The sequence below is a fragment of the Podarcis gaigeae genome (genome assembly GCF_964106915.1).
Source record: "Podarcis gaigeae genome assembly, chromosome: 12".
Lineage (NCBI taxonomy): Eukaryota > Metazoa > Chordata > Lepidosauria > Squamata > Lacertidae > Podarcis > Podarcis gaigeae.
Genome location: NC_139688.1, coordinates 27,583,940 through 27,605,572, shown reverse-complemented (window position 1 = coordinate 27,605,572; position 21,633 = coordinate 27,583,940). Strand labels below are relative to the sequence as shown.

Here is a 21,633-nt window from a genome sequence, read left to right as displayed (position 1 = left end):
TCTTCAGTATGTGCTGAAAAGGCAACAGAGATGGCATCCCTCACAAATGAAGCTTGTGTGGTCAAGAATAAACATGAGGAAGTGAGGCCTAGTTGTGCTTTGGCCAACCAGTGTACTTGATCCTCTCTGCTTGCTCGCTCTTGGTTCTAGCAAGAAAAATCTTTGGTGACCAGTGCTATGTGGGCTTTAGGGTGGCCAGATGCAAAAATAGAGCAGGACACCTGCCCCTTGGCTACTTGTGTAAAATAGGGAATGCCATCTCCTGTTTTGCATCTGGCCACCCTAACTTCACTATATTGTGACCTGCACCAGTTCATCATCTAGATGAAGTCCGTATTACTAACCTAATACTATCCATTGCACTGCATACCACTGATTGCAAGGAATGCCAAGGTAAATATACTTGCCTCATGCAGAGTAAACTGTGAAAGCTATTTGAATGCATGCTTCTCCCCTCAAATTTCCCATAGGGTGCCTTTTCTCATGAAGACCTCAAGAAGTAACCTCTCTGTTAGGAAGAGTTATCATGGCAATTCCGCACCACAGAAAAGAAAGAAACGTGAATGAACTATATATAGTTGTTTAATGGGCTTTCTAATTTTTATACGTATATTTTAAAAAATCCATTCCTATTAAAAATGGTTAGATTTTCTAGAAATAAGTGCAATACAAGCTTTGAAATATACTGGTAGTCTTACTTATGTAATCAGGGCTTGGTTAGAAAATTTAAACTGCAGTTCTGTCTAGTAACAATTGTATACACGTGCGTAATGCATGAGACTTGATGAAAAAAAATCACTATATTGAGATGAAGTGCCTTCCGCTAGTGTTTATATATACACCTGTTCATGTGCATTGAGATACCTAGAAATACTTTAGAACAGCACCAACATTCTAGGGATGTGGTTCTTCCTAGAAATGTAGCATAAAGTTCTGATTAGTGTTTTGGTTAAACCATCAAAGGAAACAAATAGTTCTTATATTTAACTCTCATAGCTGTTCAATTTTTCTTTCCTTTTCAAGATTCAGATGTTCTAATGCAACACATAAAACTGTGCTTATTAAATTGGAAGTGCTGTGCAAGACAATAAGAAAATACAGTTGAAAAAATAATTCTCACACACTGAACCTTAAAAGTAATTTATGCCCCATAGAATCAAAAGTACAGTAGTGTCAGTGGTGGGATTGCCTTCACAAACTAATAATTAGAAAACATGGTTTCCTTTCTAATAACATTGTTTGGAGTGAAAGTTACCAAGTACAGAAACAATTATTTTAGTTTTGTTAAAAAGTCCTAGAACTTAGTTGCTGTGGTGAAGATGGTGCAAGGAACAGTTAAGGAAATATAAAGGTTTTCCATATCCCAGAGAGGTGAGAAAAGCAAACTGTCAAGTATAGTAATTTTAGTCTTATTAGTGAAAATCTGAACATGGTTGTTCAGATAAATACTGCTGAGTTTAATGATACTTTCCCCCTAGTAAATATGTTTAGAATTGCTGTCTTACAAACCCTTGCAAATTATCTTTTCTCAAGTAGAAGTATAATTGAACTTGAGATTAGCAAGATGCCAGGTGTCTATTGATGCTGATATGCCCCCACCCGCTGTTATCATTGACCATTGGGCATACTGACTAGGCTGATGAGACCTTTAATCCTGCAACATCTGAAGAGCCACAGGTTCCCTGCAGGCACAGCATTGGACTAGAGTCTAGTTTATGTACAAGGCTATCTTTATGAATGAATTCATTCTTCAAAGAGCCCCGAACCATATAGACTAACTGCATGAATGCACTATCCTCCCTAAAGGTCAAGAGCAGTTGACAAGACACAAAACGTTCCTTTTGAGCGTACAAAGTCTTACAGTGCTGGCTATCTTCTCATAACATGAAAGCAGGTACAGCATTAACAAACACATCAGTGAATGAAGAAGTGTAAACCAAGAAAAAATCCACGCCTCTGTTCTTTGTTTTGGTCTTATTCTTTGTATAGAGCCCTTTCATTTGTTAAAAAAACCAGCAAGATAATTGCATCATAGAGGAATCATAAAGAATTATAGAATTGCAGAGTTGGAAGGGACACTTAGAATCATCTAGTCCAAACCTCTGCAGGGCAGGAATATGCAGCTGTCCCATACAGGATCAGACCTTGGTGTTATCAGCACCATGATCATGATTTGGTAGATCAGTTGTTGATTAGCAGTTGTGGAACAACTGGATAACTGTATGTGGAAATCCTTTTGGTTTGCTTTTATTTTTTATGTTTGTGATATATGAAATTGCTGTCCATTACATGGAGGTATTCCCCAAATACTCTTTTCAGTGCCAAATGCCTGGTGTCACACTTTTGCATTATTCTCTCTCTAATCTAACCATGAAGTTAAATGGAATCATGTGATGAATTAAACATGCTAACCAGGTACGTCAACACTCTGTTTTGGGTAATGTTAAAGCCTAAAGCTTTGGGTTTATGTTATAATGCAAACTCGTACCACAGAGAGAAGGCACAGAAAAAAATTGATTAACCATTTTGATTGTCGCTGAGATCCTAAGAAGCTAATAAGAGAGTTTCTACTGACTCCAGCAGAACTAGATTGCACCTTTAGGCTGCTATACTAAACACTCCTACTTAGGGAATAAGCTCCATTGAGCATCTAGGTATAGGATTGTGCTATTGTCAACCTTGCTCTTTGGCTCTGCCTTACCTGTATAGTTAAATCTGTACAGTGGTCCCTTGAAAGTCGAACGAAATCTGTTCCGGAAGTCCGTTCCACTTCCAAAACGTTTGAAAACCAAAGCACAGCTTTTGATGGCTGCAGGAAGATCCTGCAGCCAATTGGAAGCCACAGAAGCCCCATCGGACGTTCGGCTTCCAAAAATTGTTTGAAAACCAGAACACTCACTTCTGGGTTTCGATCGTTGGGGAGCCGATTTGTTCGGGAGCCAAGGAGTTCAAGATCCAAGGTACAACTGTATTACTATTTAAAAACAGATCTTATTCTTAGGAGGGTACCTGGTTTGTCCTTCCTTTAGCGTGCCCTAGCACTCAGGGGCACTTCTACATACCCATAATGATGCAATGCTATTGTTTTCTTTTAGAGATGAAACATCCCTCTTTTCTGGCTTACCTAAGCAAACACTTTTGTAAGTGAAAAATAGAAATAAAACCAATGCAGAAGAGGAAGTTCTGCTCTGGTGTTGAGCTCACCATATCCTGCCTTCAGAATAATTTCCATTTCTGCTTATCTGTTTCTGTGAATGGAATGTCCACAAATATTTATTTGGTTTCTCTGGTGAAAAAGGGATGAGGCAGAGGGAAATGGTCTTCATGAATCAGTCACTGCAGATTCACTTCATCACTCTGAGTTGTTTGGGGTTGTTGTTTTTTTTAAGTGAGAAAAATATCCTGTGGTTATTCTTTGCATGCAAGTTCCTTGAAGGCAAGCGGAAACATTTTACCATTCTTAACATACAGATTACACACCCTGAGAGACCCCTCCACACTGAAAAATTATACTGAAACACTGCAGATCTGATAATTGAAATGCATTTTTTTCCCTGTAAAAAATGTGTGCAATTTCCAAATTAATAATTTTTGCCTCCCCACTTCTCTAATCCATTACCCACCTACCTTATAACATGTATTTAAATATATAAAATACAAAGAAGAGCAAGCTTGCAGTGCAAGGCCTTTCCAAGGTTTTATCTCTTTTGAGGTAATGCTTCTAAAAGAAAGGAAATTACATATCCTGACATTCAAATTACAGCACTGGTTTCTGGGAAATGCTGCCCCCCACCCCCACAAAAATTCATGCTGGCAACAGGAATTGCTGTGTGGAATGAAGGTGTGCAAATGTCTTTGGCACCTTAAGGCTGGTGCCCATGACATCACTGGTGAAAAACTACACAACTTCTCTGTTCACATCCCGTTTTGTGAACTCTTTTAAAATTATCACAGTTCAAGGATGCATTCCATCCAGCCAGAACTGAGGGTGTGAAACAGGACCAGTGAGTGGTGCATTCTGGGAATATGGCCTGAGGCGGTAGACGGGAGGTGCCTAGGTAGAGCCTATTTAGCTCTCAGGAATCTACCTAGTCTGCTAGAGAGCTACACACAGCTTGTGGACTTGAGGGCCCCCAACCTTGCTTTTGAGTGTTTTTCTTCATCAGTACTGTGAACATTATCATGGCTGCTCTCTGCAGCATGACACACACACCCCTCCCATGGAATCTGTTTGCATAGATGGAATACTATATAACTGGGACTTGATTGTAGCTCACATGAGTGTTGTGACAATAACATGGGAAGATTGTGGAAACAGAAATCACAGCTGCACCTTCACCCCTTTTCTTTAAAAAGAAACACATTCGAAAATACATACAGTGATACTTTGGTTTTAGAACAGAATGCGTTCTGGAAGTCCATTCAACTTTTTCCAATGGGCTCCCGATTGTGCAGGCGCACCAGAAACAATAGCGGAAGCCGCATCGAACGTTCGGCTTTCCAAAGAACGTTTGAAAACGGGAACACTCACTTCCGGGTTTCGATCGTTCAGGAGCCAGAACGTATGAGTGCCAAGGCGTTCGACAACCAAGGTACGACTGTATATGCTAACAAGAAGAAAGTAGTCAAAGTGTATCTGCTTACTGTGTGGCCTTCCTCTCAAAGAAAAGGGGTGCAGCATGACTGTCACAAAAGTTTGTGATACATCAACTAGTACTGTATAACATTCATTTACATTGTCCCATTCGTAAAGAAAGGGACATCATTTTTTCTGCTTCTTCCCTGAAAACAATAAAGGGAATAAGCAAACCATAAGGGGATAAGCAAATCTGTCAGTTTTGATTCCTCCCAGTTTCTTGTTTTTCCAGCCTGAAGTTCAATTCTTCAGATTTCCACATCAGTTTGTGATTTCTTTTAAGTACAATTCCTCTTGGAACTTCAGCATTTCAGTGTTTTTTCCCCCTAATACACATTTTTATGCAATTTTGCTAATACAGTAGAATGTATTTTTGTGTTTTGTATTTCATGAATATATGCATTTTTATGTACAATTTACACTAGTATGTGGGGTTTTGCACACATTGCTAAGCTGGAGAAGTGCACTGCAAAATTTGGAGAAGTGTGAATTTTGGAATGGCTGCCTTTTGGTTTGCATTTTGTTTAAGCGGGGGCGAATTAGGTAGGTGTGCATTTAAAAGTGAACTGGGCTGAATTTCTCTCCCATCCCTAGTGTGAACCAGTTGTGGGCACAGACACCGCTCCAATGTGTAACACCACTTCAGTCATTTGACAAAAGCTGAATGCTGTGGATCAGTGGCAGTGTGCCTGTTCAGAGAGTTAACACAAGTTTACCAAGGAGCCTCATGCATGAAAGAGTCATTTGAATCATCCTAAACAATCACTAATTTAACACCTTCCAAGCTCAGAAAGCGAATGGGATTATAGTTACACCATCCTGCTGTTGCAACACCAGTTTAGATGGTCATTTATGTCAAAAGTTCAACAGTCTCAGCTTTCTTTTGCCCTTAATTTATTGAATTGTTCCTAAAACAGATGTTGTAAGATCAAAGTGCTGAAAGGGCTTTTAACCAATTTGATCACTTGTGTAAATATCCTTGAACTCCCCTCATTTATCCCTTCAACATGTCCATTTTATATATGTTCTGTATGTTTATTCTGATTTCAGGTGGGTCTGACCAGCAAATTAAGCTGATGTGGGTGAGAGGAGGAGTCTTCCAGAAAGCTCATGTCATTATTATAATAAAAGGCTGCTTTTAGCATTCATTTCTAAATCTGAGCAGTACATTCTCTAAAGCTCCGATAATAGTTTCCTTTTCACCCTAGTAGCTATAAGTGTTGGTATATCTCACAACTATAACAAACTTTATTTCCAAATTCTTCCATTTATAAATTTATAACAGTGTTGTTTTAATTTTAACTGCCCAGAAAACTAAAAACGTATCTGTTTACCCAAGTCTGTCCTCACCAATATTAACTTGTCTGTCATGTGGCAGTATTGCTTGAGATGGTATTTTCATTTAAATTTTGTAATTACTGTATAGTTTTGTTTTGCCTGTTTTATATGTTTTTATATTTGTAAACGGCTTTGGATACATGCAATATAAAGCAGTATATAGATGTTTTTTGAAATATATAAAATAAATAAACAGCACCTAGAACTCAGCACTTATAAAAATGAAAGAGCTATGAGCCACTGAAAGTCTCCAGTCCAGCAATGCATTTTTGTTTTAGCCAGTAGCCCAGCACTGTAAAGCAAAGTGGCTTTTCCTTCTCCTAGTGATTACCACACATATTCTTTCAGATATATTCATTTTGCTGAATCCCACTCTGCTTTTTGTTTTGCAGGTTGTCACTCTTTGGTACAGAGCTCCTGAAGTTTTGCTTCAATCCAGTTATGCAACGCCAGTCGATCTTTGGAGCGTTGGCTGCATATTTGCAGAAATGTTCCGTCGAAAGTAAGAAATGATTTAATTTTTTTAACCGTGGTGGGACAAATGCTAAGGATTTGCCATAGCTGTTGCTGGCATCCCATTTTAAAATCATTTGTAAAGGCCCGTTTGTAAAGAGATGTGCTGGGTTAGGCTGCTATGGCCATGTCTGTCTTCCTCATATTCAATGCCTGTGGGCCCCGTACCTGACAAGCACATGTTGGGAATAAAGAAGATGGTGGTGAATGCAGCCAAGAGGGCTTCAGGCAGTGGACTAGCTTACCGTATTTTTCGTTCTATAAGACACACTTTTTCCCTCCTAAAAAGTAAGGGAAAATGTGTGTGCGTCTTACGGAGCGAGTGCAGGCTGCTTGGCTATCCCAGAAGCCAGAACAGTGAGAGGGAGCGCTGTGCTGAGCCTTCATCCCGCTGCCCTGGAGAGGCTTCGGACGGCTATCCCAGAAGCCAAAACAGCAAGAGGCTATCCCAGATGCCAGATCCCTCTTGCTGTTCTGGCTTCTGGGATTCAGAATAATTTTTTTCTTGTTTTCCTCCTCCTAAAAAAAAAGTTGCGTCTTATCGTCTGGTGCGTCTTATAGAGCGAAAAATACAGTAACTCATGATACTTGGCCAGTTCTCATTATTGCTGCTCACTGTCCACCTGCTCATTGAGGCTCCATGCCTTGCTTTAGTGTCTATAAAGGAGGGCTAAAGGGTGTTTTAATCAGAGTGAGGCATTCTGGGCGAGGTGGTCAGGAGAGTGGTTTGCCGCAGTGGCTAGAAAGGTTGTTAGAACTAAGCTTTTTCAAATCTTAAACATTTCTAGCCCGACAACGGCACAGAAACTCTCCAAGCTGCTTCACCCAGGATGCCTGCAAGGCAGGGAAGCGGGAGAGAAAACGCCATTGCAGCTGACACAAATATGGCAGCAAAACAAGGCGGGGAAGGTGAAGTGGAAGGGGAGGAGGCAAGACGTGTGGTAGTGGGAATAGGTGGGGCAGTGGGCAGTGGCAGCAGCAAAGTGGGGGGGCCCACTGCCCTATCAAACCTGGTTCCAGCCCTGCGTTTTGAAGATCTGTTTTAAAGTTTTTGTTCTGTTATAGCATTGTTCCTGCCCATTGTTTTGTTCTTGGTATATGTAAATCTAGATTGCTGAGATGTTGATAAAGGGGACCTTTGTAGAACTCTAGAAAGAATACTGAAGGTGTCACAACTGGCTTTAGGAGATCGTTTTTCCCCGCATGGAACAAAATTTTTAATATCTTGAAAATGAAATGGCAGGGCTCTCTTTTGATTGGAAACCCCAACTTTTGATTAGGCAATATTCCCTTTTTAAAAATATATAGTGGCTCTTTAATTACTCTGTAGTGGAAGAAATACACTCTGCATCTGCTTGGGGAAACTTTCATCTGTTCTTACTACCAATCTGCTAGGGTTAAGCCCACTGAAAACAACTGCCAGCCAAGTCTGAGCACAGTGCAATCTAGCACAAGTAAAGTCCTTTTCACAAATGCTAGTACATAACACCTCACAGGTGATAGTGATCATTGACCATATGTGGCATGTGAATAAAACTGTAATTTTTGGGGAGGAATCCTTTTGTTATTGTTTGCTGCAGCAGGTACCATCTTAAAAGGAGCATTCACTCATTTGAGTGAGAGGAGGGTAAAAGTTTTTTGGTTGCTGCCATCTGTACTTTTTAAAAGCTTTATATTAAAAATAATGATCATCTTTTTTTAAAAAAAAATATGTTATCTGATTAATTGATGGTACCTCTTTAGTTGATCAAAATATTTTTGGTGAATCAATCTGATTAACTCAATAATTGATTCATTAGATTAATTTAGGAATAGTCTGTTTTCCTTTTTTTAAAATAAAGTAAAACTCTGATTTCTGATTTCAAAGTAGACTTGAGTGCAAATGTTTGTATGTGAAACAGAGTTAGATAAAAATAGACTATCTTCTAGAGCTTCCAGAAATAGTTTTACAATCCTGGTCTTAAAACCCAGGAGAAAATGGTTGAAATAAATAGAAGTGCAGTTGACTGGACAGCTACCAACCACGTTCATACCCTGGTAATCTACAACTTCATTGTTAACTATTTGATGTACAGACATTGTCACAGTACCACATTGAATATTTTCAACTCGAATTGTTGTATTTATATAGTTTTGCAATAGCTATGGCCTGAGATGTGTTATTTCTCTAAAGGCATGTTGCAAGAAAACAAAAACAAAAACAAAAAGCTGGCAATATTATAGCCTTAGTATCAATAAGCTGTGAAGTTTTGCAATCACCCATGGATTGTTTCTGAAGTGGCTATTTAAATGCAACTCTTACTTCTGTTAGCTTTATCGTGAGCTGCTTTTGACTAGTTATTTTAGGATGGAAGTTTGACTGTTGGGTCAACGTTGAAACAAACTTAATTTGTTTGTTTTATTATCATGGTGACTTGTACTTCCTTTTTCTCATCTCCTCATTGTTCACATTATTTAAAGGATTTCAGGTGTGGCTTTGTTCTTCTGTACTTTCCCACTGTTTGGTATGCTGCTGTTGACAACTAGCCATTTTGGTGGGATAAGAATTTCTGTAGAACTGCGTATTCTCAAGAGGGCCAATGCATGAGGGACTTGCTCTTTTGCCACATTTTGCAAGCCATTTTAATGTTCTCTTTAATGCTAAATGGTCAAACTCCAGAACTGCATTGTGTCCACCTCAGGCAAAAAAGACCACTTTTAAAAAACAAATGGTCTAGGGGAGTGGGGAACCTTTTACAGAACAGGGGCTGCACTTCCATCTGAGTAGCCGTCTAGAGGTCACATGTCTGTGGTGGGTGGGGCCTCAGGTAAAAGTTGGTAAAGCAACAAATACCTCTAGCCAAACAGGCATAAACACTCAAGGAAGGTGTGAAGGGTGTGGCCTGGGGACAGTCCTGAGGGCCAGATAGAGAGGCCTTGAGGGCCACCAGGCCAGAGGCACCACACCCTTGGTTTTAGGGAATGTAGGGCCAATGAAGAGAGAGAACTGGCAGAGCTGAAAAGCAGGTTGCCAAGAAGGCAACTCAGAAGCAGGAATGCGAACGAGGCAAAGAGAAGCTTGATATGAGAAGAGACTGGAGGGAAGGAGAAGGCAAAGGTATGCAGGGAGAATTAGAAACTGGGGAAAGAAATACAGTCATGCCTTATGTTGTGTCCGCTCCAGGCTACGTATTTTCAAGTTGCATCCTACGGCAACCCAGAATAGCCTCCTCCTTACACATAGATGGGCTGCTGTGTATGTTACTTTCGGCATACACCATGACAGAAATATTCTAGCGTAGCAAGTTTGCGCTGCCAATTTATCAGAGCCTAATTTCCCAGAGTCGTTTATTTACCATAACTCTAAAAGTTTTGGGAATAGTAGGAGCTTGGTGACCGGCTGAGAGTAGTCAATGTCATAGCAATAACAAAGCAACCACATATATGCTTTTATATGAAGCCCACGCTATTTTGATATATTGGATACTAAAGGACAAATGTGTCTCCATAAGCTATCAAGAAAACATTAAATTTCTGCTGCATTCAAATTATATTTCTGAAGTTGAAACGCCTTGCTTTTAGCTCTGTTTGTGTATCCTGGGGCAAAGACTTGGAATAAAAAATATCGCTTTTCAGCAGACCTGTATGCCTTGCTGCCCTTTTGTCTGGTAGGGAAGCATGATTCAAGCTGTCATTGTTATTCTGTTATATTGAGAGGTCACTGGGTTAAATTAGAGGCCTGTGTTCATTCAGCCTTGATGGTATGAGTCCAAGACTCCAGAAGAAAAGCTGAAATAACCAATCTAATAGGCTGGCCACCTGTCCAGTGATGAATTAAAATTCAGACCAGGACTAGCTTGAAAGTACTAGAAGCCTCCATTGCATCTACATGCCCATGAAAGATAGAACAAAGGGTTGGGGGATGAGCTTAAACACAGAAAAAAATAGAATCTAGAAGTTTCTCAGAAGAAGGGTTGCACTTCTAGTGTAGTTCTATACTGTAGTGAACATTTAGAAACATCTCTTGGTTAAATTTTTCTTACTTTTACTAAAATAGTTTTGAAAATGGATAGCACCAGGTCCAACTCAGTTACAAGAGATTTTGGGTCAGTAATAGCAAAATGAGATCTGAAGTCGGTATAGATACTGATTTAGAATATTAAAATGGCCACTTTTTCTCTGAATTAATAGGGGAATGGTGGGATCCCCTTGTATTTACATTTTTCTGCTATGCATATTTTACAAAAACCAACCAGATAAATTGGGACATTATTTTGTTCTTTTTCTTAGCTCCAGGAATGATAATGATAATATTTTATTATTTATATGCCACACATCTGACTGGGTTGCCCCAGCTACTCTGGGCAGCTCCCAGCAAAAAAGAGTAAAAACACAGTACAACTTTTGTCTTGTTTTTCACTACAAAAATTATACCTCACACCTGAGTGCATTTAACTTAGGTTAAATTGATGCTTTCTTTGTGTGGCTACCCATAAGGTTGTCCCAGAAACTGCAGCTAGTGCAAAATGCAGTGGCTCATCTACTCACTGGGGCAGATTGTCACCATCAGGTTCTGTCATTGCTGAAAAACTTGAAATGCCTATCAATTAACTACCAAGCTAAATTCACCCTTATGCAGCTTGGATCCAGGATACCTAAAATACTGTCCTATCCCTTCTAGATCAAATCAATTCCTGTGCTCTGCAGAAGAGGGTCTCTGCAGATACCATCTCATCATGAAGGCCATTCCATAAAATGTTGGAACTGGACTTTTAGTGTGGCAGCACCTATCCTTTAGACGTTTCTCACACCGTATACCAGAGGGACAGTGTATTTATTTTTCATTTTTTGGCTGCCTATTGAAGATCATTCTCTTTCAAGTGAGGGATTGTCTCGTTTAAGTGAAGATCTTTTAGCCTGCTCTCTAAACCGCAGTTGCCTACAAACTGTGTTTTTATATGTTCCACTGTTGATGATTTTATTGTTAAATTACTTCAGGGTGGTTTATGGGAAGTGCTTCATAAATGAAATAGATAAATATATAAACTTAAGTAAGCTGCAGTGAAATCATTGGGATGAAGGGGCAGCTTCAGCTGAAAAGTTTGGTGTTGGCTGAGGTGGTGAAGGCACCATGAGAGTTGTGTCTCGGTATTGGGTCATGTTTACTTTTTATGTGAATACTCTGGCACAGCACATGGCCAAGCTTTAGTTCACCACCTCATAAAACATGGGGTGGTGAACCAACAGGTGGTAAACTTCAGTCTTGTCATATGTCTGTGATGGGTCAAACAGTCATCTTCCCAAATAAATCATCCCATGGGGCTTAATCTCTTCAACTGTTTGTTTGAATCTGCCCTATTTCCATTTGAGCATGTTTGGGAAAAGTGCGCCCTTTCGTCTTTCATTATTTTTGCTTCAACTCATTGGTCTATTCTTGTTCTTCCTTCAGAATTGCACGTCTGACATGTCTGCGGGATATGCTTTCATTCATAGCTATAAACATTTAAATACAATTAGATTGTATTATGATTGTTGCTGTCTTGGTGTTAAACTGGTGCTTCCCTCAGCAAAACTGTTATGTGTGGACAATATTACCTTCTAAACAGCTTAGTTCAACAAGGTTTCTTAGATGCAGGTGAATGGGTGATTAAAGATACGTGTATGCATATATATGATGTCCACATTATATGTATTTGCAGGAAACACTAACACGTCCTATAGCTGTCATAATGTGTGGTGCTCCCCTGAGGAAACAGATCTATTCTGTGAAACATTTAGGAGTTAGAAAAGAGTTCCATGAGGCTAATAATTCCATTTCATTATATAAACAACTGAAAAATATTTCGTATTAGTTTCCTTTTTCCTTCTTCCTTCTGTTTTTTGGCTTGTTATCTTCCCAAGGGCCTACAGTTGAGCTGATTGATAACCGTTAGTCAAATCCAGTAACTGTATCTGTCTGTGGTTGGAGAGGGGTGTTGAAGTGGATGCCAGGCTTATTCAGTTGTGGTTTTTTTCTTCAAGCTCCCAATCATGCCAGGCTTTGTCACAATAGTAGATATGATGGGCAAAGGAAACCGTTGATAAACCATAGAAACCAAAAACTGTTACTTGCCCTAACAAAAACAAAGAAGGGAGGGGGAACGCCAGCTTGGCACACTGGATTTTTTTTTTTTTTTTAAGAGAGAGAGAGAGAGAGAGAGAGAGAGAGAGAGATTTTAAACAAACGCAAAGCAGTGACAGAATTCAGTTGTGTTGCTAAGCACAAATGCAGCATTTGCTAGAAATGATGCAGCATCAAACCTTTTGTGAGAGCAGGAGAGCTGTAACAGAAATAAATAAATAAGTAAGTAAATAAATAAATAAATAAATAAATAAATAAATAAATAAATAATAGTGTTTGCGAGAAGTGGTGAGCAAAGGGGGGTTATTCATTTGTTTTTGGTCTTGTTCTTTTTATGTATTTTGTTAATTTTAGCTTGTATTTTTATGTTGTGAACTACCCTGAAATCTGTGGATAAAGGGCAGTATACAAATTTAATGAATAAACAAACAAAATTCTCAACTGATAGCCTTGATCTTTGTAAATAAGAGTTTTGTTTTCAAAGCTCCAAATTGGTTGTTTGTTAAGTATAAATTTAAGGCAAAACGCTAGGAAGTTACTCTGCACAAATTCTATTGGAATGAATGGCAGCTTCATGGGAGAATGGCCATTTCACTCATTGAGTTCAGTTCCTTTATATGTGGCTGCAATCTTATACCCACTTACCTGGTAGGGCATCCCAAGGAATTCAGTGGAACTTAAAAAGGTAAAGCTAAAGGTACCCCTGCCTGTACGGGCCAGTCGTGTCCGACTCTGGGGTTGTGCGCCCATCTCACTTAAGAGGCCGGGGGCCAGCACTGTCCGGAGACACTTCTGAGTCACGTGGCCAGCGTGATGAAGCTGCTTTGGGGAACCAGCACCAGCGCACCATACGGAAACACTGTTTACCTTCCCGCTATAAAGCGGTACCTATTTATCTACTTGCACTTGGGGGTGCTTTCGAACTGCTAGGTGGGCAGGAGCTGGGACCGAAAGACGGGAGCTCACCCCGCCGCGGGGATTCGAACCGCCGACCATGTGATCGGCAAGTCCTAGGCACTGAGGTTTTACCCACAGCGCCACCTGCGTCCCGAATCAGTGGAACTTACGTTTGAGTAAATGTGTGTAGGATTACACTGTTAGATTCTATTAAGATCTTTTGAGAAAGCCTACCTTTCTGAAGCTCAGCGGGAGATAAATTTGTTGTATACATTAAGAGCTGTTGTTTTGTTGAAGGAAGTTATATTGAAAATAACAAATGAAAATAAGTCTGCAGTCTTAACTACACTTGCTTAGAATCTGTAAACTTCACTAAAATCAACGAGGCTTACTTCCATGTGAATGGGCTTAGGTTTGGAGTAAAATCTAACCCACTTACAAAGATAAAGCTTTGTATATTTTGACACTTTGTATGTCATGCTGACATCTGAAACTGTTTGAAGATGAAATCTAAAAGGTCAGAGACCCAGCTCTTAGGGAAATAATTTCGTCCATCATATCTATATCTATTTAGATCTATATCTATATGCTAGTTTGAGCTGATTAAGAAACATCTTACTTTATCCAGTATAGTAATGAAAATGTATATATGGTTGTCCAGTTTACAAGAAGCTGCCAACAAAATAGTTTCAGATTCCAGACAGGAGTGCAGAATATTCTTCCCACTTTGGGATCATTTAATTCAAACTAAAGATATTTCAAAATGCACTTTGGGTTTAGTTTTTCTAAACAAAAAAGTAGTTTACATGGGTTAAAGGAGGCAATTTTATATTTATAGGTATAAATCTATCTACTAGTTTGCCCCCTTTTATCAGATTTGTTTTAGCAACTCCCTCTGTGCTCATCAAGGCTTTTTGTTTTATTCATTTTAAAATTATTTTAAACCATAAGGTTAATAGACATTCAGGCATGTGGAAAATCAAATAGATATCTGGAAAAAGATAGGACAGCGGGACATTGACAGCCGAGGCAAAAACATAACACAACTCTGAAATATTTTGCCATCTTGTACCAAGTAATTACAATCCTGAGCCAGATTTGCTCAAAGGGAATGAGAGGGAGCACAGTGTGGGATCTGATGCTGTTTAGACATTTAAATAATTATATATTTTTTCCAGTTCATAAGCACATCACAGCTCCTTTGATACTGGCTACCTCTGTAGACGCCACATCTTTTCAGCCAGAGGGACTGTGAGAACATTTTATAGCCTGTAGATCAGTGTTATTGCGGACCCTTTTGTGGAATCTAGGAGTAACTCACAATATTCCAAAGCAGCTGGAGGCAGGTGGTGGGGAAAAGAGGTCTGAAATGGAATGTTTCAGAAGAGTGATATAGGAAGCTCCCTTTTACTGAGTCAAACTATTGATCCATCTATCACAGTACGTATTGTCTACACTTACTGGCAGTGTTTCTCCAGGAACTCAGGCATGGGGACTGTTCCAAGCCTACCTGGAAATACCAGTTATTTACATGTGTTCTGCTACTGAGCTATAACCTTTCCCCATAAGGCATATGTTTTGTTCTCTGCTGATCCATAGTTCATGACTAGATATGTGGACTTAAATTCATCATTCTATGGGCTTAAGCTACTAGCCATGATGGCTATGTTCTGCTTCTGAATGCCAGTGGCTGGCAATCACAAGTTGGGAGCGTGCTGTTGTACTCACATCCTGCTTCTGGGCTTCTCGTAGACATTGGGGTGGCCACTAATGAGAGCAGGACTGGATGGGCCATTGGCCTAATCCAGAGGACTCATTTAACCTTCTTAGAGGGTAGATTGGTTGAATCTTAGGAGAAATTTATTGATGCCAAGAGCAGTTCAAGAATGGAACCAATTACATTGAGGGGTGTTGGGCTCACCTTCACTCAAGGTCCTCATAGAGAGACATTGAGGATTCTCTGGTTCAGAATTTCTTGCATTGACCAATTATCTTACCATGGTGTGCTTGAGCTCCATGATAATAGACTATTATCCAGACATAGTTGTCTGGAGCAGTTTTTTTCTTTTTCCATGACAGCAAGCTGGTCATCATGACCGGATGAGAATGTATGTTAATGCTCAGTGACGAGCTATTCTTATCTTGCTGTGCGTCTCGCAAATAAAACTGCCTATATATTGAGATCATCATTATGCATTAATTTCAGAGTGCCTGACACATTAGTTAACACTCATAACAATGCCTTGTGCTCAGGCTTAAAAGAAAAGCAACAGCCAGCAGATCGAAGGCATATGGAAAAGAGAATGGGAAGGATGAAGTAGCATCTTGAAAACAGGTGGCTCCTATTTAGCCCTTAGATGAAAATCACTTGGTTTTTCAAATACATATAGAGGCATGTAAATAACTTAACATTCTTTCCACCCTTTAACTCATTATTTCTTGAGGCACTTCAGGTATATTTAAGGAGTATTTTTAAAAACACGTACAAGCGGCCATGGCCATTTTGCATGGGGGTTCCATTCCTCCCCCCCTCAATGGAGCATGCATAAGCCTGCCTGTTCTGCCCCCTTCTGGGTCCCAAAGGATGTGTGCAAAATGGTCACTGCCTGTATGCATGTTTCAATATAAGACAATAACAAAGTACTTCATAATTTTGATGTGAAATCAGACTCCATGTAATTTTGTCAAACAAACTGATTTAGTTAAATCAGAGCAGCCAAACTGGATGAACTCAACACATTTGCCTTGTCCTTCCTGTTGAATACTGTATATTGTGTTGTTTTGAGCTCAAATCACTATGGTATATACTATGAACAAAATATCTATTTTCTGTCTGCTGTCACGAGAGCTCTTAATTTCTTCTGCACGTGTTTAGTAAGCTTTGATAAGGCAAAGCAGCTGCTCCAAATTATATATTTTACCTCATCTTGCTTTCATGGCTTTTATGCCAAAACCCAGACAGCTGGTATAAAAGTTGAAATTTCACCTTGTGCTGCATAATAGCATGGTATTTAGTGTTGTAACGGTTTCCGATGCTTTTATTGTTTTGAAAGTCTAACCTTCTTCTGAAGCCCTTTACTAATCGCCCATGTTCCATTACATATAATTTCAAACGTTTGCTTTATCTGGCTTTTAACTATAAGTGCAGGCCACACTGTGAGCCATTAATTATCGCTTGATATAAGCCACAGAGATGGTACCAAGTATACCTTGATCAGCAAGCTGGGCAAATTAAAAATGTACAGCAGTAGAAAACCGAATCCGGCATTCACACTGTTACTCAAGCTATGCCTGTTTAAATTAGGTTATATTATTTTTGTTTTGTGGCAAAATTCATATATTTTTAAAAGGAAGTAGTAGAGAATAAGGAAAGATCAATGCTGTTGATGGAGGATGCTACCCCATTACCAGCATACAATTAAGATTCTGTTGCCAGACCAGTTGGATTCTGTGTGTTTCAGGCAGCAAAAGGGCATTCTCAGCCCCCTAATATAAAGTACAGTAGACAAACCCAAGAGACCATTTTGGTTTTTTAAAGGGTTACATGGACAACATTTGCCTTTAAAGGGGAAGGACCATAGCTCAGTGGTAGAGCATCTGCTTTTCATGCTGAAGGTCCCAGGTTCAATCCCAGGCATCTCTGAGTAGGGCTGGGAATGCCCTGGGAAGTTTGAAACCTTTCCCCAAAGATTCTGTGTTGCATTGTCCCAGCATGCGTGGCTTAATCCATGATTTGTTGCTGCTTATAAAGCATTTAGCACAGTTTTTAATTCTATTTTTCAAACACCGGTGTTTTAGTGATAGAAACAGAAGATGGTGTTAATTGTTCTTCTACAAGGTACTTGTAACATTTGAGGTAACCAATAAGTTGATTGCTTTTGTTTCTTTTTTTTCTATTTGCTTTTTGCTCTGGTGTTAGAAAGGCCTCAAGTAGGTAAGAGTTAACTTCCTTCATGCTTTCATTCATGTGTGCAAAGGCTTTCAGCTGATACAAGTAGGAGTATGTTTGGTTAAGCAAAGTTTATTCCATGAGAAACTGACCTACTGGCATTAAACATTTGCTGTTCAAAGGTTTCCCATCATAGCAGTCTGATTAGAAATATTTTCAGTTGGTGAGGCCCAAAGCAAATATGTCTCAAACTTGGAAGGTAGAACTAGGTGTTTTTAAATAAAAAACATTCTAGTATGTTAGAAAGGAATGGTCTTAATATACAACTGGTGGGACTATACATGACTCTGACAGCCTCCTATTCAACTGCCCCTCCATAGTAAATTGGCACCCTCTCTTTTGCTGTTACAAGTATGTTTTGATCAGTGAACTGAGCAGTGGTTAAAGACTTAAATTTATGAAATGGTCATTCCAGATCCCTTTCCACAAATGACCATTCAGATAACCTGGATACTGTCCCATTGCCAGTTTTGAAATAACATTGGCCTTTGCGCATGGAACGGGAGGCACCTTCATGCCCTTTGCATTATGTAGCAAAATGTCTTGGACTGGCCCTGTTTTCAAAAGAAGCAGTTCACATGCTTATCTCAGAATTATTGGGTGATGTACAGCACATTTTCCAAGTGAAAGAAGAAAACAGCTGTCATCATATTCACTTAATGCTGATGTTAAGTGGTCCTTACCCATGATCAGATTGCAAGTGAAATAGGAGAACCCAAAAATAAGATAGTAGTTTCTTGGGCTAACACAAGTTATAGTCCACAACATCTGGTGAGTAGCCACATTGGCTAACATATTGAATTAGAATGGAGGTCATACTTTGATCATCTGTAGAATTTTACATTACGTTTCATTTCTGAATTGTTTCTGTTTTAATTGTGCTTCTTTTTCCTCTAACCATACAAAAGGAACCTCTAATGTTGTTGTTGTTGTTGTTGTTGTTGTTGTTGTTGTTTCCAGCTAATTCTTAGAATTCTGGACTTCTCTGCCCAGCCAGAGTTTGTGGAGGGTCAGCTGGTAAAAGAAGCGCTACATAGTAAAGTGAAGTTCTTCTTTGTGAAAAGTTCCAAACCTTTAAAATTTTGCTCATCTCTGTAAGACCAAAAGAACAAACAGTCCTAACTAATGTAGGGATTAACACAGTTTGGCACAAACTGCTCATCAAGACTCTTAGTTGCTTTGCTACGACCGAGTAGCACAGTTAAGCACTCTGTGACTGGGATGGGGGACCTGCGGTCTTCCACATGTTGTTGGAGTCCAGCCAGTAGGGCCTGTGGTCACGGATGATGGGAGCTGGGGTTCAACAACTTCCAGAGAACCACATGTTCCCCATCCCTTCCCAATGAGGTCGTAACGCCGAAGAGTCATTGCATACTAAGGGAACCACAGGTGCAGCTAGAGCCTTCTTTTCCGTATTACCTGGTGAAAAGGCAAACAAGATTTGAAAACCGAATCACAGTTTTTTGCATCGGCCTCTAGGAGCTGCACCAGTAAAACTACAAAGCAAGTTTCAGCTTTACAAGATTCCTTATCGCGCATGTAAATAGCTCATTTGGATAATGGCCAAGGTGTGTAATCTCACTCTTTGATTTTTTTTTTTAAAAAAATTTCCCCCTTAGAAGGGAAGCGGAATCTAAGCAGACTTGACTATAATCTTCATGGATTCCTTATCTTGTTTCAAGGTTCATTACCTACTGAAAGGGTTGACATAAAAATACAGTGTCTGTATTCTTTGTCACCTCCCAGCTTCCCACACTGATCTCTCTAGAACAAATCATATGACCCTTTGCAAATGGCAGAATGAGAGCTAAGAACCCCAATGTTTCCTTATAAAATGGATGCCCGGTAAAGCCGTCGTTTGATTGCTGCATTAGCTTCTCCACTTACCAGTCAGCATGCAGTGAGGTTTGTACATTTTCTAGCACACCACAGTATAAATCGAACTAAGAACAAGCCAAACAAAACACTGGAGTGACCCAGTGAGACGGATTTGATTCACATCTGACCATGTGAATCAACCTTTCTGTCTGTTTGTCTGTCTCTATTTTTTTTATAAGCCACTTTTTTCAACAGCTCAGAGTGCTCAAGAAAGAATACAAACTATATGCATGAGAACAGTATAAATCAAAGAGCAAAACTAAAATTAAATAGAACACAGCTGAGCCAGAATAGCCACTAAGAATCACAGTCAGTCACTTGTCTGTTGACATAAAAATGTATTGCACCCTTTCCATAATCTTGCAAAAAACGGGCTTTCTTACCTCTGTGCATTCCACGGTCTGACACTCCACATAGAAAAAGCCTTTCCCCTAGCTACAGTTGTAATGATCAGACAGTGCTCAGGGCTACCACCCCCATCTTAATAGATGTATAGCCTCATATGGAGCATGTGTGGCAAGACAGTCCTTTGAGTATGTGGGTCTCATGAAGAGGTTTAATCTTGAAACCAGAGCCTTTGCAGATCTGCAGCTTTTTATGTAGTAAAATTAGTCCAGATGTCCAGATGTAACTAGGGGCTCATCCACACCCACAATTGCCCCACCACTTTCCCCGGAGTAAACCTGTGGTTTAGTGCTGAATCGAAACAAACGGCAATTGAGTTTTCAGCAGGTTGCTGTTGGTTCTGATTTAGCGCTAAAGAGCAGGTTTCTTGGGGGAAAGCAGTGGGGGAAGGGAAAAACCACTTGGAACCATGCCTAGAAAGCACAGGACAAGTGGTTCTAGGCACAGGACAAGCAGAAGCATGGACGAGTCCTAACATAGTACCCTCCAGAGGCTATGGAACTCCACCTCTCATCAGCTCCAGGCAGCATGGTTCATCCCTGATTTGGAATGTATCTTCCAACCACCTCTCATTATTAAATGGCTCCAATATCTGTATTTTTATGGAAATAACTCAGTAATAACTCCGCTTTGCGCCCCAGTGAGTCTTGTATTTCTTGACCTTGAAGCCATTCTGTAGACCTCTCTTGAAACTCACAGGGAAGGATCAAGAATCCCACTGGATACTTCCAAGCTTTTTTACATATGGCTGAGGTAGCTTTCTGGACTATGCACTATGTTGTTATTATTTATAAATCATGCTTCAGAAAGAGATTGTGCATGTATGCCTCATCGGTATGTATCAACATTCACTTTATTCTGGATAATAGTATCTCAGACAACTCTTTCCTGTTCCAGCAACAGCTCATCTGGCTATAAACTCTACTTCCGCTTATACATGTATATGTAGGGGGAAAGGCAAACATAAAGTGTATATCTTAACAGTGAATGTTTTTAAACGTTTGCAGTAACATGTGAAGGCTGTAGCCAATCACAAAGGAAGGGTGACAATTGTTCATGCATCTGTTGAATGTCCAAAGTGCGGACCTACACTAGGCTATGTGGAGTCCATAATTTCAGACATTCTCCAGATGCAAATGGGATCATAGACAGTTTCTGCTGTTTGGACATTTATCTGTAACAGATATATAAGACTTCATTTCTGGGTGATAACATAATGTTCCACAATCTATAAGAAGGGTCCTGGCATTGAGAAGGTTGTTTTGGCTGTTTACCTATACTTTTATGCCTTACAGCCAGGGTTGTGCCAATAGCCATGTCTGCCAAGGAAATTTACCTAATGGGATTTGGTTAGCAGGCCTTGTTCATTTGACTTTTGGAAGCACATCACTGAAAACATAACCACCACCAAAACCAAAAATCTTTAAAGACATTAGAAGCAAGAAACCAGCTTGGGAGGTGGTGGAGTGGTGAACTTCATTAGTGATTTTTAAACAGAGGTTGAATGACCACCTGCCAGGGATTGTTCAGTTGTGATTCCTGCATTGCAAGGGGTTTTATCCTTGGGGGTCTCTTCTAACCGTAATTCTATGATACTTTCCAGCTTTGTGCTCTACTGCAATTGGACTTGGTCACATTGGGCTCAGATGCACACTTAACACTATCAGATTCCTGCCATTTCAGTGTGCTGGGTGTTGTGGTAATTTTTTGTGCCATTTCAGATTAAACTCATATTGACACCTACAAAATGGAAGGCCTATTTCTAGAAGTAAGCACACATTCAGTAGAAGTTTCCCCCCATCTAGCTGTGGCCAAGTCATTCTTTTTTATTTTTGGTAAGGAAGTAACGTTTGCTTGTAATCATGCTTAATAGCGACATTCAGATGAACTTCCTCCTGCACTGTGTCTCGCATCCAC

General features: G+C 39.8%; 1 protein-coding gene across 4 annotated transcripts in view; it reads left to right on the top strand.

Annotated features, from left to right (window-relative positions):
- CDK6 (cyclin dependent kinase 6) overlaps window positions 1-21,633 on the top strand; it is a 110,160-nt gene that overhangs the window by 65,548 nt on the left and 22,979 nt on the right. For all 4 annotated transcript variants that reach the window (XM_083705123.1, XM_083705125.1, XM_083705124.1 and 1 more), the window contains one exon: window positions 6,367-6,476. In XM_083705123.1, the coding sequence (XP_083561249.1) occupies window positions 6,367-6,476 (110 nt within the window). The remainder of the gene's footprint in view (window positions 1-6,366; window positions 6,477-21,633) is intronic.